The sequence below is a fragment of the Curcuma longa genome, chromosome 9, assembly GCF_044706935.1.
Source record: "Curcuma longa cultivar G26 ecotype Majalengka, Jawa Barat chromosome 9, ITB_CL_G26_1.1, whole genome shotgun sequence".
Classification (NCBI taxonomy): Eukaryota; Viridiplantae; Streptophyta; class Magnoliopsida; order Zingiberales; family Zingiberaceae; genus Curcuma; species Curcuma longa.
Genome location: NC_133869.1, coordinates 7633573 through 7650740, shown reverse-complemented (window position 1 = coordinate 7650740; position 17168 = coordinate 7633573). Strand labels below are relative to the sequence as shown.

At 37.6% G+C, this 17168-nt stretch overlaps 3 protein-coding genes across 3 annotated transcripts; 1 reads left to right on the top strand and 2 right to left on the bottom strand.

Annotated features, from left to right (window-relative positions):
* Nucleotides 1–2785: 2785 nt before the first annotated feature.
* Nucleotides 2786–8848, bottom strand: LOC141835379 (uncharacterized). Its single transcript, XM_074722828.1, has 5 exons — nt 8433–8848; nt 6321–6357; nt 5988–6224; nt 5849–5896; nt 2786–3475 (listed from the first exon to the last, which is right to left on the bottom strand). The coding sequence occupies exons 1-5, from the start codon at nt 8732–8734 to the stop codon at nt 2996–2998; spliced, it is 1104 nt and encodes a 367-aa protein (XP_074578929.1). The 5' UTR covers nt 8735–8848; the 3' UTR covers nt 2786–2995.
* Nucleotides 8849–9942: 1094 nt separating this feature from the next.
* Nucleotides 9943–13460, top strand: LOC141834308 (protein MHF2 homolog). The gene is made up of 6 exons (XM_074721682.1): nt 9943–10040; nt 12299–12358; nt 12444–12524; nt 12817–12856; nt 13049–13102; nt 13173–13460. Exons 2-6 carry the CDS (start codon nt 12338–12340, stop codon nt 13274–13276), a joined length of 300 nt encoding a protein of 99 aa, XP_074577783.1. The 5' UTR covers nt 9943–10040; nt 12299–12337; the 3' UTR covers nt 13277–13460.
* Nucleotides 13461–13569: 109 nt separating this feature from the next.
* Nucleotides 13570–16034, bottom strand: LOC141834614 (uncharacterized). The gene is made up of 2 exons (XM_074721931.1): nt 15350–16034; nt 13570–15081 (listed from the first exon to the last, which is right to left on the bottom strand). Exons 1-2 carry the CDS (start codon nt 15416–15418, stop codon nt 13984–13986), a joined length of 1167 nt encoding a protein of 388 aa, XP_074578032.1. The 5' UTR covers nt 15419–16034; the 3' UTR covers nt 13570–13983.
* Nucleotides 16035–17168: the final 1134 nt, after the last annotated feature.

Genomic DNA, 17168 nt, shown 5'->3' with positions numbered 1-17168 from the left:
CACATGTGTTGATGATTTTGTTTTGCAACATTTCTCCATCTCACATCGACTTTTTATTTATTTAATTATTTATTTATTTCACGGAGATCTGTCATCTTATCTTGCTTCAATCACGGGATGATGAACAGCTGATCACGTTGGCTGAAATGAAATAATGTTGTCGTTTCTTCAGCCCTTCAAATCGAATCGGCGGGCCAAGTATCCATGTCATTGTGTTCGAGATAATCTTCCCTCACATTGGAAATGTCCCTGTTAATTTGATATGATCAATGGTACGACGGAGGCCGTATTGAAGAACTGCTTGGTTACCAGCTCTGAAACCATCTCCATATGCTGGCGATGTGTCTGATTCAATCTGACGTTTAAAAAATTCTCCAAGTTTTCTCTCAAACTGAGACCTTGAACCCTTCTTGAATGGTGTGGAAGAGGATGAAGGGGTAGATGCTAAAACAAAAACTACAAGCCGTGTGTAGGCTATGCTAAAAGGTATACTGACATTACAGTAAGTCCATATGACACAGACAAGCAAGCTAAAAGGAAATCCCAATACTTCCAACCCTACATGAACAATGGGGAGTGTTTATCAGATATGTGATGTGCATGATTTTATATGGCTTGAATAGTTGGGTTGGAAATCTCCCAGCCCTATAACAAGTCATGAGTCTTACCTATTTGTGGTCAACTACACAGATATTATCTGTCTTTTTGAATTTCATATCAAGATTATCATTAGTCGTTGCAGACATGGTGGAATCACATTGGAGGATGAACTTTGAGGGGAAGCTCAGGGGAGCAGCAAGACGATATATCAAAAAAAAATCTCTAGACAACAATGAAAATGTAAGTTTGAAAGTCAATGAATGGGTACAGGCATACAACTAACTCTTCTTCCTTTTGTGCTGCTTCTTTTTTCTTCCTCTTTCTCCCCATCTTGCTAATTGGTGTCAAAAGGCACCACCTTGTACCAATATATGTGTTACATCTATGGCACATAAACCATCTCAATCCAATCAAGTGTTGAAATGTGAGTATGATTCTATGCTGTCTCTTGTAATGACTCAAACCTTTAAATCATGTTAATTAGGTTTTTATCCTCACTCCAATTCTAATCAATTCAGCTTGTCTAACTATAGAACCTAAGCATTATCAAGATGTCCATACAATTTTATTCTGTTAGTGAAGTTTGACCTAATTGCACCCATATAATAGTATGTTTTGACTTTGTCTTTTATAGTAACTTCAATTGCCCTGCTTAACACTGGCATATGTTCGACTAACTTTTTTGCATGTGTGGTTTCTTAATTATCTAAACTTTTAAGTTACTATACGAAGAATGGCTGATTGTACCAGCATCTTATGCAAGTTTTCTTTTGACCCAATTTGAGTATCACCCAATCAAATGACTCCAAATTTCTTTTCATTTTATCACTCATTAAAATCAAATCCTTGGTTTGATATGGTAACACAGTTAATCTTACCAGATTTAATGACTGTAGCAAATAGAAATGGAGGCCTGATCTGAAGAAATATCAGCAAAGTGATATCAACCCTAAAATTATACAAAAGAATCCATAACAAAACAACCAAGCAGAAGTTATAGCTTTCATTTTGATAATGATCCTCTTAGTATGCTTTATAGAAAGCAAGCACAGCAAGAAGGAACAAATACATGAAGGCACTAGGTTCTTGCATGTCTGGCCCAGCATTTCCATTTCAGTAATGTAGATAAAATAAATTAGTGAACCATAACGTCAAGTGACAGCCAAGATGATTTCTGAGCAAACAGACAAGAAACCATAATCTAGAAGCGTAGACATCTGATTTACCCTTGCAAGTACTTGGTGCTAGAGAGACACAATTGTAATGTCATAAATGATCTATGTGAATCAAATGATCTCTTCATCCTTTTCATCTTTCAACATAAACTAGGATATTCCAGATTTAATCAACAATCATCAATGAAACCTAAATTTAGACGATTTGAAAGCCAACCCAAATTATGAAGCAGTAAGGAAACAAACAAAATTAGAAAACATAGAAAAGGTGAAGTGAAAGCTGTCTGGTATTATCAACGAGTCTTATGAGAAAGCATGCAGTTTTAACGACAGACGAAAAAGAAATGGACTTTTCAAGAAGGAATTTTTCATTGTCGTTCCCCGAGATCTAAACTACTAAAAGTTATTCGTAAACATCCAAATAGCATATTCAGATTCCTCCAGGAATTTTAGCTCGAACCCTGTAGAAAATTTTGTTTTTTACAAGAGGCCGCACGAAGTCGTGCAGCTTGACACAAAAAAATTAAATAAATAAATCTATTACAAATATTCAGACAGTTCAATCATATATGAAAAAGTAAATTAAAAAAATATAACTGATCACTACAAAGAAGATATTATTTCAACTTCATTAAAATTCGACACTTCATTAAAATTCAATCTTTGTCCACTCATATTTTAACACTTCGATTCTATCAAAGAAATCTTGAAACATTATCTTAAATAAATTTATTAAAATAATTAATTAATAGTTTTAAGTGATTCTGGACTGCCAATCATATTAGAATTATTGATTTATAACTAAAATAATTTCTTCAAACAGATGGAAGAGAAAATTTCCTTTTAGTTTTATAAATCCTCTATATTAACTCGCGAAATGAAATGGGTAACATATTAGAAAATTAAAAAGTAAAAACTTCAGCCTTTTGGAAAGGAACAAAGTTATTTTTCTTACCGGACACAGACAAAATATACTGACAAATTTAAGTAGATAATTGTATGAGTTTTTAGAGTAGAGAAACAAGTCAACCATGATGAGATGATAAATCGTTAAGCAAGAGCTACAAGCATTCTTTGACTAGGTTCACTTTCAACAGCCATCCAACGCTATAATAAACATCTCTCCGAGCAAATTATATCATTTGTAAACACAAACAAATGTACAGATTCCCAACAATCAAACCCTTGTGTAAATTTTACAATGAGGTTATACGTTCACTTCACCCAGCCCAAATCCTATCCAATCTGTCGACGCTCCTCCTCCCTCTATCGATTTGATCTATGTGCTTTCCGGACTTACTGAAGTAATCTAAACTCCTCCTTGACTTCTCCATTTGATCGTATGACATGTCCAGTTTTGCCAACCTATCCGAATTGTAAGACTTCTGGTCCTTGCTCCTCAACTTATCTGTGCTTCGCTTTGATTTTTCGCGGCGACTGGTGCTTTTCCTCGGTGGTTCCAAGAAATCAGTGCTCTTCCTGGATGGTTCAAACTGATCTGAGTTTTTTCCCCAGGTGCTCCTCAGTGAAGGTGTTTTCTCAACAGTTGCTATGAATTTTCTGAGGTGCTTGATGTACTCAGGGAAAAGTTCCAAGTCACAATGTTTTCCTCCTTTTAGCCAGAGTGGTTCATACTTCTCCTTGCATAATTCCCACAGTTTCTTGCCATGAGAGAAGTCGACAACTTCATCAGATGTGCCCTGTAGAACAGTGTATCTAAGAATCAATGATGGCATTTAGTCTGCACAAATTATTATAACAAAGTAGTCGCTGAAAGGTAATTAATAGATTTTGCACCCAGCCAAGTTCTGAAGGTTCGTATTTACTCTGAAAAGATGCAAATATTGTGTGCATTTATACAAGACTATCCACAGAGGAAGGATCCCTGAAGAACTTAATAATTCCCTGTCTGAAACTTCATATGCACTGGTAAACAATATATTCTATACATATTATATGATTTCGATCTAATACTTCAAGTTGTATCATAGCATATTTGCATTATCCCAAGGTAAACATGAAATTCTCATTCATAGAACAATGCTGATGTGTATGCACTTGGATAAAATGCAAGTTTGATCGGTGCCAAATTAAACCTTATTGAAAGAAGTGATTCTAGCATTCACTTGCAGAAAGCAGAACAAAGTGTAAAAACTAAAAACTAGTTCTTTATAACAAGGCTATTGATTTATAAAGCAAGCATGTAGATGAAAACTGGATATAAACATGTTATTGCAGAAAGAAGCAGATAGGAAAAATCTTTAAAAGGTAAGATACAAAATGAACCGGACAGAATATCAACTGATATTAAATAAATTTTCATGACTTCTACTAGAAAGGGCTGGGTATACACCATGATATGATACCCTTTTGCTGTAAGCATACTTGAACAGATAACTTGGAGGAAGCATACAAGGAGCTTTTATCTAAAACAATGGGTTTCAGCTTCTACTCCAAGTAAAACAAAAGTTATTTTCAAAAACTACTCAACTATTAGTACTCACTATTACATGTTAGTTATGCTCACAAATAATCAGCCTTGACAACCAGAAAACAAATTATAGATTTAATTTTGCTGGACGACAAGGAAATGGTTTAAATGACATTTATAAAATGATCCAGAATGTTTGGAAAATTAGCAAATAGGTCAACTGCAACCAACAGATTGCTTGCGTCATAGAAGGTAGTGCTATAAAGAGATAAATGCAAAGACATTAGTTAATTTACTGGCCAATGATACAACCAATACTAAAAATAACAGTTCAGCTAGGAAAAAAATGCTGTATACTATAATCCGGAACCACTTTCCTTGCATTCAAAAAATTGTGCGCATGAAAAAGTTTTAATTCTTGGCACATGTTACAAATTTCTTGTTCCATCCTGTGAGTACAAATAATTATTTACGGTAGAATGTTGTATTTTGTGGAGAGTATTATTAGAGGTACAGTTGGAGACCTTAACCCATTTCTTAAGTGCATTATAACATACCATGAAATAAAGTTAATATTAACGGCCGATGAGAATCCAAGATCATATGACATTCAAATATCTCACAGAAAAAAACTGTCCAAACTTTTCCTTCTATTCAACTTTTATATCTCACTTCATTTTAATTTCCCTTTCACTTAGATGTTTGTTCACTTTATATTTATGTTGTATGTTGTCAATTTCGTGGTCTGGTCTCTTCCCAACAAAGAAGACATTGGCATTTTGTAAATTTACAGTTTTCCATGTGCAGCTATACTTAGCAATTGAACAAATCAGCTACACAAAAAATAAAATCAAATAACAAATAAAGTTTGCATGACATAAAATCACTCCAAATATCAGCATATTATTCAACAGGAAAGAAAATGATAACAAATTGTAGGATAAGCTGAAAGCGGCCTGCCACATAATATAACAAAAAAGTTGTCCTGTGAAACAAAATAAGTGCATTGTAATAGATTCAATTATCTTTGCATGTTTACCATCAAATGCTTCCACTAGACGGGAAAAACAAAGAGATGTCTTGAACAATTTGTGGAAGCATTAAGCTCTTTAAGTTTAACAAGCACGGGTGTTATAATTAGTTTGGCTGATATACAAAAAATAATCAGAATCATAACAACTTCTTCTTTGTTTTGAATGAGCTGTAGATGAGAAAACTTATAGTGATGGATCAAAAGGAGTTTGATTGGTGCCAAGATACAGTGTGCCAGGCGAAAACTGAAAGTCATTGATAAAAGCGAAAACCTTCAGTTGCACTTCATTTTTATCTGCTCATAGCAGTATCAGATATCTATGTGTATTTGAACATTTATTGACCGACAATGAACAACCAAAGTGGATTGCATAACCGATTACTAAAAAGTTCAATGACCCTTCAGAGTTAGCTGAAACATATTAGTGAACAGGCTTTGGATATCTTGTTTCAACGAATATGTTAAATCAGTATAATAGCTTTTTCAATTTTGTAAAATATCTGGCAGAAGTAAAGAAGAAAATACAAATTTCTCCCAAAAAATGTGTTATTTAACACAAAACCCAATTCTATACAAATAAATATAAAATGAGCGAGAAAATATACTTACATGAATTACTAGCACAGGACAGTTGACCAATGATATTTTATCAATATTCTGCAAACAAAATTAACTAGAAAATTAAGAAATTTAAATTTTAAGATGCAGAAACAATAAAAGAAAAGAAAACTAACACATGAAATTTAACCTTGTAGATATCGAACCAGTATGTACGTTTCACAGGATACATTACTCTTAAACCTGAGAGTATAGGGCTATGCAACACACAGGCTCGTAAGAAAGGCAGGCGAGCAGCCAAATCCACAGTTGGTCCACTGCCTACAGATTGCCCATAGAGAATTATTTCTTCCTCCTTGGCACCATAATTCTCTTTGAGGCACTTATAAGCAGCCTCTATATCAGCATATGTGTTTTGCTCACTTGGCTACATCAATGAAAATTTTGAGTTATTATGAACCTTATTGCTAAGTTATTAACCAGGAAAATCCAGAAATCGAGTTACAAAAATGAATATATAAACCTTTCCAGTTGATTGTCCGTATCCAGAATAGTCATACCTGCAAATATATGAGAGCTTCAGCCAAGTTGCAAAATGTCATGGAACCATTCATTATTTGCTAGCACTCATTAAAGAGATAGCAACTCAAGTACACTATCTTGTTTCTCTTGTGAAATCCATATAATTGCTTGAATATCATCATGCTAGTCTCCTTTAAGCACCGAACCTTTTTAACTAAAACAATTTAAGGTTTGAAGTGAGGGACATTGTTGGAACATAGCTAATTCTTTTACTGCAAAATTCATGCTACAGCATTTAGAATGAAGCAAAACAAACATTAGGAGATGTGACTTCAACCCAAAAATATTTACAAAGTCTTGGCTTCACAAATTTTGGAAGTTAATGATGGGAAGTTGGCACGTTGTGATTAGCAAGTCAGACAGTAGGATTACTTGTTTGCCTTCAAACAAAAAAAAAGGAATGTAGTTTGATACATCTTACATCTTTTATATGAACAAATTAACGTCTTCACTCAGTCTAACCACTTTATCTGTTACAACTTCAAAAGAGATGCTGATAGCCATCAACAAGAACAGATGAGCACCCTGAGAAAGAGACCAATATTGAATGCATACAGAAAATTATCAATTTTCATTCCTCTGAATTTAGGATTCACTTTAAAAGATGCCTGTCAATAAAAGATATATCCTATGTCCTCCCGGCACATCCTCTTTAATGTTGTTCCTCTTTCGACCTGATGAAGAATGAATACCAACTCATATCAGATTATCTTGCAACAGAAATAAGCAGACAAAGAGGTCCTCGGCCAAATTTGGTTCAATACCAAGTCACTATTAAACTTTCTTCCACTATTGCATCCGCATAATCAAATTATAATGGATCTCCATAACTCTGACAACACTTGTATGGGTTGACAACTCACTCGACTGACATGGAAAAGTAGCTAGAAGCTCCACTAGCAAGGAGGAGGACAGCCACCAGTGAATTCCAACTTGAGGAGGAGAGAAGGTTGGGGAAGGGGATATACATGGAATTTTCTTTTCCTTTCTTTTCTTTCTATGCATTTAAATGAACATAGCAAGGATCATTTTTATTCTCCCCCTTCATTTCTAGCTTCCCTTCCTTTGCATCTTCATCCAACAAAGTAAATGCAGCATCCATGGTGACTACTTAAAAGGTATAACAGAAGAGTAGAAAGAAGAGAGAAAAACTACAAGCAAAGAGGTTAGATATGCAACTTATGTGTCCTTTATTGACAGGAAGATATCACTTCCCTTAAGTGCAAAAGGAGTTAGATATAATCTGAAAAAAAAAATAATATTATGAATCACAAGGTTTATCACTGAATTTATGCTATAAAAAAATCAGTCTCATTGTGTATTTTCCAAACATTCATGGAAATGCAGTATCTCAGTATCTAGGTGCTCAGCTTAGTGCTGAACTTAATTTGTAGTCACTAAGCGTTCCCAATCCATCAAATTGATAGCTAAATTGACACGTTAGATGGTAACAAAGGACCAGAGATGAAAGCACCGAACATGAAACACTGGATTTTTGACATCCTTACTTGCGAAACATGTCATGCGAAGCAGTATCAAGTGACTTAACTGAACCTAAAAATTTCAGTTTCACCGCAATAATCTCTACAAATAAATCACATGAAACGATCCTAAAACAATAATTTGGATGCAATTTGCAAAACAAAATACATCTCCACGTCTATGTTGAAATCCAATCAACTCCAAAAGGGAAGAATTTCCAGAAGTTAGAAAACACAGTCGAATTATCCAATCACTATTTATTCACATATATACTGGGACTCATTGATCAAAATGAAGTCAAACTGCTATCTACGTACAATCATGAGCTTTAAATGCAGGGTTCCAAGACATTCACAAACAGCAAACAACTATATTTCGACCCAAACAAACAAGTACTACCTTAATGCGCTCCTTTATCTTAAATAAATTATAAATACAAAGAAGAAACATTTTCCCCCAAAAAAAAAAAGAGGAACCTAAAGTTTGTTTTCTCAGCCATCAGAATTCGATGTTTTCAGCAACAAAACTCAGCAGAAGACTACACAAAGGGAAGGCCAAAGAATCTCCGTACCCCAATAGGTTGACGCGAAGGTGGATGCTGAGTTCGACGAAAAGCTCGTACATCTGGCCGAGATCGGCGGCGTTGCCGTGCGAGTAGAGGACGGTGGAGACGGCGAGGGGGTTGCGGACGTAGATGGCAACGATCTCCGTGCCGCGCCGGGTGGGAAGGCGGAGCACCTCCACGTTCTCCCGGTGGGGGTAGATGTTGAGCCGCACCACCCCCGACTCCGACTCCGTAATCACCTCGTACGACGGCGGCGAAGGTGGGAAGAACGCCAGCTTCGCCGCCACCGAAGACGTCACGCCGCCCATACCCTTCGATCTCTCTCCCCCTCCACTCTTCCTCTCTCCCTGTCGCCGGGTGTTCGATCCCCTCTCTCTCTCTCTCTCTTCTGTGGCGATTGAGGAGAGAGAGTACTGAGAGATTTATCGATAAACGGGGAACAAGAAAATCTAATAATTATATATTTATCTATTTTTTCCTTTTTTGGAAATTCCGAGAGGTTAAGCTTTACTTTTTCATTAACATTTTTTTTTCTTTTCCTTTCTTTTTTTTTCTCGATAAGTGCCATGTGGAGTGTGATACCTTTTTGCTTTTTGCAAATTAAAAACTGTTTAAAATAAAATTAGTGAGCGAGTGATTTTCATAACTTTCCTCGAGGGGAAAAAAATAAATAAAGGAATAAAAAAAGAAAAAGAAATCAATAAAGAAGCAAAAGTATGTGGAGCTCTGTCCCCTAAGAAATAAAAAGAATGGTGATGCTTAATTTAGGCCATTATTTGAATTTATTAAATGTAGGCAATAAACGTGGAGCTTATCCAATGGGATAAACAAATAAATAAATTGGAATTTGTATTTCTATTTATTTTATTACTGCGTCGGCATGACCACAATTATTTCTTTACGCTTTTCGAAAAATTTTCATTATTTTGAAATTTTAATTGTCGGAATATATATTATAATTTTCCGAAATTTCCACGTGCGCGGCATGTGATTTTAGATTCCGAATCATACGTTTCTACTTGTCCTCACTGTTGGCTACTAAATCGAATCCGACAGCCACCAAATCTTAGCGTGTTAGGCTATCTGTTACTGAATGAGATCTACTTTGGATTCATTGAAATCTCATCTTGAAATAAATCAGGAGAATTTAAATAAGTAGGTATTTTTAGAATTCCCCTTGGGACGTGTTCTTTATTTCCACCAAAGAAAAGCAAATGGCGCCGAGCAGTAGGGTCGCAAATAGTGGCGCGAAACGTGGTCTTTAGCTTCGCGCGCAAGCGTTGGATTCAGGTGAGGTGTCCGCTCCGAGGGGAATCTTGAATAACATTCAAAATTATCTAAATCTCGCACCAAAATTTATCTTAGAATGGAAAATTTTACTTTATCAATTTCCATTAAAGTAAACGTTCAAGATCACTCCGTCTCCGATCGGGCGGCCACAGAAGGTCTCGGCCCCTTTCTTCGTTCGAAGCGACGTCGGCGCACTGTAGCGTTCCCCCTCTCTCGATCACACCGCGGCCCGCGCACGGTGCCATCGCCGCTGGAAGATTTCTTCCTCGGAAGCGGAAGACCTTTCAGAATCTCCTGGGCAGTAGACTTTGTGTTCCACCACGTGTAAGACCTTGGTTCTTGCAGTATTATGATTTTTTTTTTCAGTAGCGTTGGCGTAACATGTTTCTCTGTTCTTAGTTTCATACATTGAATGGAAAAGTGTAGGTGTTCAGAGGATGGAGCCCATTTATTGGTGTTTACCAGATTGCAGTAAAATGTGATTGCGCAGTTGATAGTTGTTTCTTGTTTCTTTTTCTGGAAATTGATAGCATGACTTGTTTTGCTTGATTTTTGTGATTATCTTATAAGCATTCAGTTTTCCTTGTCAATCCTTCGCCCTCTTCTCTTGCCGCTTCACGACCACAAGAGAAAGATTTTTTAGGTTTCTACGGGTCTGTGCTGATTACTACCAGGAGGAGGTTCTGGAAACACTTAATGAACTTTACGACGATTTCATGCTTTGTGTTTTTATCATTTATTTTTCAATGTATTAGGGTTTTATACGCTGTGTGTGTTTATAAGAAGTTGTGGTTCCATTTTTCTTGATGGTTTCCTTTACTGTTTGTTTTGTTTCTAATCGTGGAATTTTTTTTAAAAATATTCAGTTTGAAATCCTTGGATGCTGTTCTGTTTCGTGTGGTTGGTAAATGGCCAGTGACCCTTGTGGGCATCAAGCCATATGCGAAGATCTCATGCCATGGCTAGATATTTGCCACCCTAGTTCTCCCTCCTCTCCCTCACCCTCCTTGATGAATTCCTATCATTGTCATCTGCCATAGCAATCGATAGGCTTCAATTGAGTCGATCTACATTGGGAAACAAGTTCATAAATCGAAGTAGACTCTTACCCCATTTTTTATATGGGGTAGTCTCCATATTGTTTGGGCATTATAGTTTCATTGATAATCCTAATCTTCATAGTGGAGCCTTTGGAGATATAATGGTAAAATTAAGAGGTTGCTTCAACCTAGTGGTGCATGACTATTGCGTGTTGTTTGGAGATGTTATCGTGGGGTATGTAGATGAGTTGGTGACAATCTGTAAGTTGGGAAGCAATTTTGTAGATCGAGCTACACTCTTACCCTGTTTCTCTATGTTTGGGTGTCATAGCCTCATTGATAATCCTAATCTTTGTAGCGGGCTTGAAGAGATATAAAGGTCAAATTAAGAGGTTGCTTTAACTTAGGGGTGAATGACTAGTGCATGTCAAATCAAGCCCTTCATTGTAGCTCTTGCCGCATCATAGAGGAACTCTTGAAAGAGTTCACACAATTTATCTCATTATACCACTTCCTATATTACCTTTCCAATAGTATCTTAGTGATGAGGAGGACGAGGAGGACCAACATTGTGGAGATGAAGATGGTGTCCATGACCATCGAGTTTGACTTAGAGTGGTGAGGCTGTGTGGCAAGAGCAGCCCTTTGTAGAGCATGCTATTCGACATATATGACTATGACAACCCGCATGCTAGTCGTTGATCCAACTGTCTCTCCTTATGTGAGAGGTTGAGTGTAACCAAGTTGTTTTTGGGTTTATATCAGGTTTGATCAGTGGTTAGCAAGTAAATAGGTTGCGTGTGTTAAATTGTTGTTGTGGATGTGGACTTTGCAACTTATCTGAGTTGGCATGGTGCCAGGTAGATGTCACGTCATTTGTTTAATGACAATAGGATAAAATTTTTATGGATGCTAAATAGTGTTTGTACTACATTTGATAAGTTTTAGAACTTTGCTAAGTTTAAGAAAACCCTAAACATTATGCTAGATTCATGTATTAACCCTAAAATTATTGATAAATAGAAGCTCATCATACAAAGTTTAGTTAATTGTAAGGCGATATAGGTTTAGAATTATTGAGTTTGTATTAGATAAGTAGCCTTTGTCACATCTTGTGTTATAAACTCGTTTAGATTTTGGACAATGGTTTGGAAGTGAACACGCATAAACGGTTTGGTTTGAGTTAAAGAAGAATTTAAGGTTTTGTGATAAGAGGTCACAGTACCTCTTCTCCAATAGTTGCTTCTATAAAAGCCATTCCCCAACACCAAGTGTCACTTTACTGAAATGAAAGAAATGAAGGGAGGATAAATGATGCAAAAATGAATATAACAATAAGGATCCATATGCCATATTATGAGTTTTATTCTTCTCCCTCCTCAATTTTCATCCAAGTAAATCTAGCAGATTGTTGCTCCCTTTCTACATGAAGACCTTTTTGTTGCCTTATTAATCGTGATGGCAAGAACTTAGTGAGTCTAACCATATTTGTTAGTTTGAATTGGTCAGTACACGTCTAACCTGAATGCGCGGCCCTTGCAGTCTTTAGCTCAAACTCAGTTGCTCGAGACTAGATTCAAGATGGAAACCAGTTTTGATCCTGTGAGTCCAAAGTGTCTCCGTGTATTGCTTTGAGGTGGAATTGGTTTTCTCTTGTTTGACAAAATTTAATCTTTTGTGTTTTCAGGATCTTATTCATGCAATTTTCAAGTTGGTTTGCAGCAGCTCAGCCGAGCGGGATGAAGAAACTGAAGCTGTTGACGTTGAGGTTTGTTGCTATTTTGTTCTTTATTTCCGTTTAGTCTGTTTTCCCCCCTCAATTGACTGCTGTTAGTTCCTTTGCTAGCAATTTGCACTTATGTTTGTGTTATTAATTCCTCAAAATGTAGGAGTAAACTAGATACAGTTGCATTTTTAAAAGACTTGCCTTTAGCTGAAGTATAAACTCTCCCTTTCATGATAGCCAACTCTTGGACGTTAGTTTTTGGTCCTCGTGATGCTATCGCTTGTGAATAGCCAACAAATTTAAAGATCTTAATAGATATCATGTGGGTTGTCAGGTTGGTGCTGGGGCATCCAAGAAGAGTCGACCGACTACAGGTATTTCGAATCCACCCGTTAAGAAAGGATTTACTTGACTTTTAGTGGATCTTCATTTCAAGTATAAATGAACTTATAGGTCTGATTCATTTATTATAATGGTTTTAATTACTAATTGATCCAGATGATTCTGTGGCTTCTTTTGAAGTAAGATGAGTGCTAATTTTACTTTGCAACTATTCCCTTGTGCAGCTCATCATAGTGCTCTGAGTGTGAGCTGCGAACTTCTCCGGCTGTTTGTCGCGGGTATTTTGCATTTTGATTATTTTTTCTAGTGTCTTGATAAGTTCTTTAAGAGAAATTCTCTTCTTTGTAGAGGCTATCGAGCGCACTGCTATCATTGCTGAAGCAGAGGGGGCAAATAAAATCGAACCTACTCATTTGGAGAGAATTCTCCCACAACTGCTGTTGGATTTTTAAGGCATTTTAAACTTGTTGCACATGATCCTAAATGGCAAATATTGTGCTGCACAGGGAACACAATTTGTAAATTCTGCATGTTTAGGTTTCAGATATCAAATGAAGTTTGTGAGGGAGCTTGTCATGAGTTTGATCAGTTCGATTCTTTCTTTGATATTTGAAATTGAAGACCTGCAGTTGGCTGTTTTATTTAGTCACATTCAGTTAATCTATAAATGATGCTTTCCTTATTTAATCTACATTGTAATAGCCTCAATTAGTCAATCACAAACTGGCACATTTTGCTCAGAAACTGAAACAAGTAACAAATTCATGAGAATCCAAAATTCCAACAACAGAGTGTGTTACAATCGCAAAAGTTTAAAGAGGAGCTAGGTCAGTTGACAGAAGAATGCATGAATTAATGGATTCCAACAGAATGAATCTCAGAATGTATGGAAATGCCACTCCTTTTGATCCTACAAAAATGAGGCTTCATATCAGATACTAAGAAGGAAGAAATGGACAATCTCTCATGCTAGTTACAGTCGACTGCGCTCGCTCAGCTGGGCGCAAGTGCATGAAACACATATTAACACGATAATCAGAGTGTTCATCCATTTTCTGGCAAAAACCATCCACATGTTGGGATCTCGTCTCCAATCTATGCCTACGTTTAAGAAGTTTGTGGGTGGCATCTCGCCCAATGAAGATGCCCCAAAATTCACTTAGCCACGTTCTCTTTTGCAGTTTCCTGGAAGTAGGTATCTGAATTTTGCAGCATTTTGGATTAGATAACCTGGAAGATCGACGGCAGAGTATGAACTAGGAATTGGCCCCAACTTGGCAATGATTTTCTGGAAAGTGTACTCCTCAGGAAGCATGTCGAAAAGATCTGCTCCATGGCAAATGACATCTTGAATTCTTGCAGGATTTAGGTAGTAGGCAAATCTAACACGATCGACATGGCTGTATGCCTTCATCTTGAAGGTGAACTCGCTGATATGCCGGAAGCAGAAGCTGCAGTGCCATCCGGAATCAGCTAGCAGGTCGTCCGACTGGCGGAAATGGGCATACCGGGTCGTCCCAGATTTGTAACGATGAATTGAAGCCCTCCAGCTATCATCATCAAGGTGGAACTCGAAAGAGTAAAGGTAGTTACGAAGCTGGAGATGAAGCTTCTCAGGGATCTCATCGCACCACCTCAGTAAGTTAATCGTGTGACCACTAGGGATCTCATCGACATCAGACATGATCAACAGATCATCGTCACTGATGCCTGCAATCCCGATAAGCTGATCCAATGCAACTCTCTGGTAAGACTCTTCGACAAAGGGATTTTCTCCTTTCACAAATCTGCCCCCGACAGTCCCGTAGGTCAACCGCGACTCCGCGAACTTGAAACGATGGCGATTCTTTGCAAAAACCAGTGGCTTCCTCAAGCCGGTGAATGTCGAATTGGACTCGAGGAGAATAAACTCTGATACATAGGGGCTGAGCTCGTTCCACCGGATTTCAAGGATGTCGAGTTCATTGCTGAACAAGACGGCATCGAAGACACGCCTTGGCATTTCCCGAACACCCCAGCCATGGAGCTTGCACAGGTTCTCCATTGAGGCATTCTCGTGGTGGTAATGGGGTATCATCTTGAATGGTTTGGGAGGGGCCTCCCAGAGTGGGCGGAGGAAGTAGGTTATCTTCTGGCCATGGACATAAATTATGAATATGAGAACGGGAACGCCCACCAGGAGAAGCGACAATGCCCTAAGATCAAAGCCCTGGAGGGCGCACCGAAGCCGTGACATGCTCAGAGCTGCTTTCGATGCCTGCATCATAGCAAAAAAGCAGGAATTTAGAGTAGGTGAAAACCATCTACGCAATCAGGAGCTCAATAGTTCTAATGCTACGCAGATCCCTAATTTTGTGAAATTGGTCGATAGCATGCATTCAAGAAGCTCGAGCATCACGCCGATAAGATTTTCAATTGTAAGATACATGCAGAGGAGAACGAATGACCTAAATTATGAAAAGATCCAAAAAAACGGAAGTTTAGATCTGTGAAACTTAGAGATCAGGATCAGAAAAGAATATTACCCCGCCGCAGACGTTCCCGCACATATCATCCGTCTTCTTGCAGCAAGAAGGACAGCCGACCTCCGGCATACTGAAGAAAGCAAAGCTTATAGCCGCAGAGAGCAACTTTCCACCCGGAAAGATCCGCCTTTTCGCCTCCTCCGAGCAAAAAATTATCCGCGCCGGTGTTTCTTGAATAGATTGGATCCCGCAGCCGCTGAAAGTGTACCAATCAATTCGATCGCCGGCAGTTCCTCCCTCCCCTCTCCTCTCCGTGTAATATATTCCCTTTCTTCTCCCCTTTGTCTGTTGTTGCGGTCGTATAATTTCTCTGTCCCCAATAATATTAACTACAGTGAACAACAACGCAAACCACCCTAATTATAGCCGTTCGGAAGGTGGCAACTGGGCATGTTCTCTTCTCTCTCCCCCACCACTTCGTCTTCTCCGAAAACCAACCCCCAAAACCAACTCCCCCAAAAGAGTTTTTAAAAAAAAACTCTCTTTTTTTTCGCCTCTCACCAAGCCAGCAAAGATCCAACAATGTTTTCTGGATATCCACAGGACCTTCTGAAAAATCTAGGCGAGCGATGGGACTTCTTATGCGAACGCGAAACAGCCGCGTCTGGAGCTGGACCGAGGCGGTGGAGATAATACCAAGAGCAGAGGAGGAAAGGTTCGTCGCTTCTTCCGTGTTCGATCGGGTCGTCGATGAGCCGCACCAGAGCACGCGGCGTCTCTGGGCCAAGTCGCCGCTTGATCGCGTCGCCTGCTGCCTTGCTTGGAAGATATCGACGCGCTTTCTTGTGGAATTGGGGTTGTTCTATCCGTCGATAAACATAAAAATAAGCTTTATTTGGCGGATTAAAGCTGGCAGCATTTTTAGTTTAGATTAATCATCGTCATTAGGCATAACTTAGGAATAAATGTTGTTTTAATGACAAGATCGTTTTAGTTTAGATTAATCAGCCGATAAACACTTTTAGTTTGGATTAATCACTCATATGTGCATATATTTTAACGACAAGATGTTTAATTTGTGCCTATTAATATTTATAATAAGTTTTTGTTCAAATAACATTTGAGAAATTATTTTTATCATATTAATACTTTAGATTTTAAGTCTCTCATGACTTGGGCAAAACTTAAGTGCGTGGACTTGCTCAAAGCTCAAGTCTACACTCAAGTATATTCCACTTTTGCATCCACTTGCCCTTTAATTATAACTTAATGATTCGTTACATGTGTGTCATCTAATAATTTGTTTAAAGGATAATTTTTTATAAATTATTTATTTATTTTCATGTTGTTTTAGCCACCAAATTTTTTGATAAGTAAAATATATATCAAAAACTCAAAATTGATATTGTTTCATATATGATAAATCATCCCTCTCCTATTTCATATGTAATCTATTGGTTGATCCTCTTGTATAGGGCCTCAACAAGGAGCATCCAAAAAACAAATGTTCTTGTGTTTTCATTGCCTATGTACAAAAAGTGTATTATTTGCCCTCTAGATGATCTTGTTTATTCTTAACGGGAAGACGTCTTTGTATCAACATCCAGAATATAACTACATCCCCTCGATTGGATATACGGCTTCCACACCAAATGAAAACTTACATAATTGACCGATTAAAAGAATAGAAGAATAAAAAAAAGATAGTTAAAAAAATAATAACAAAATCTAAAGGAATGAGAAATCAAGAACAAAGCCATAGAATTTTGGGTGGGCTCCATTCTTAACTATTTCACCTATTTATAGGCTCGACTTGACTTGACTTTAAATCCAAGTAAACGAGCATATATATTTTTATTCGTGCATTGGAAGTAAATAT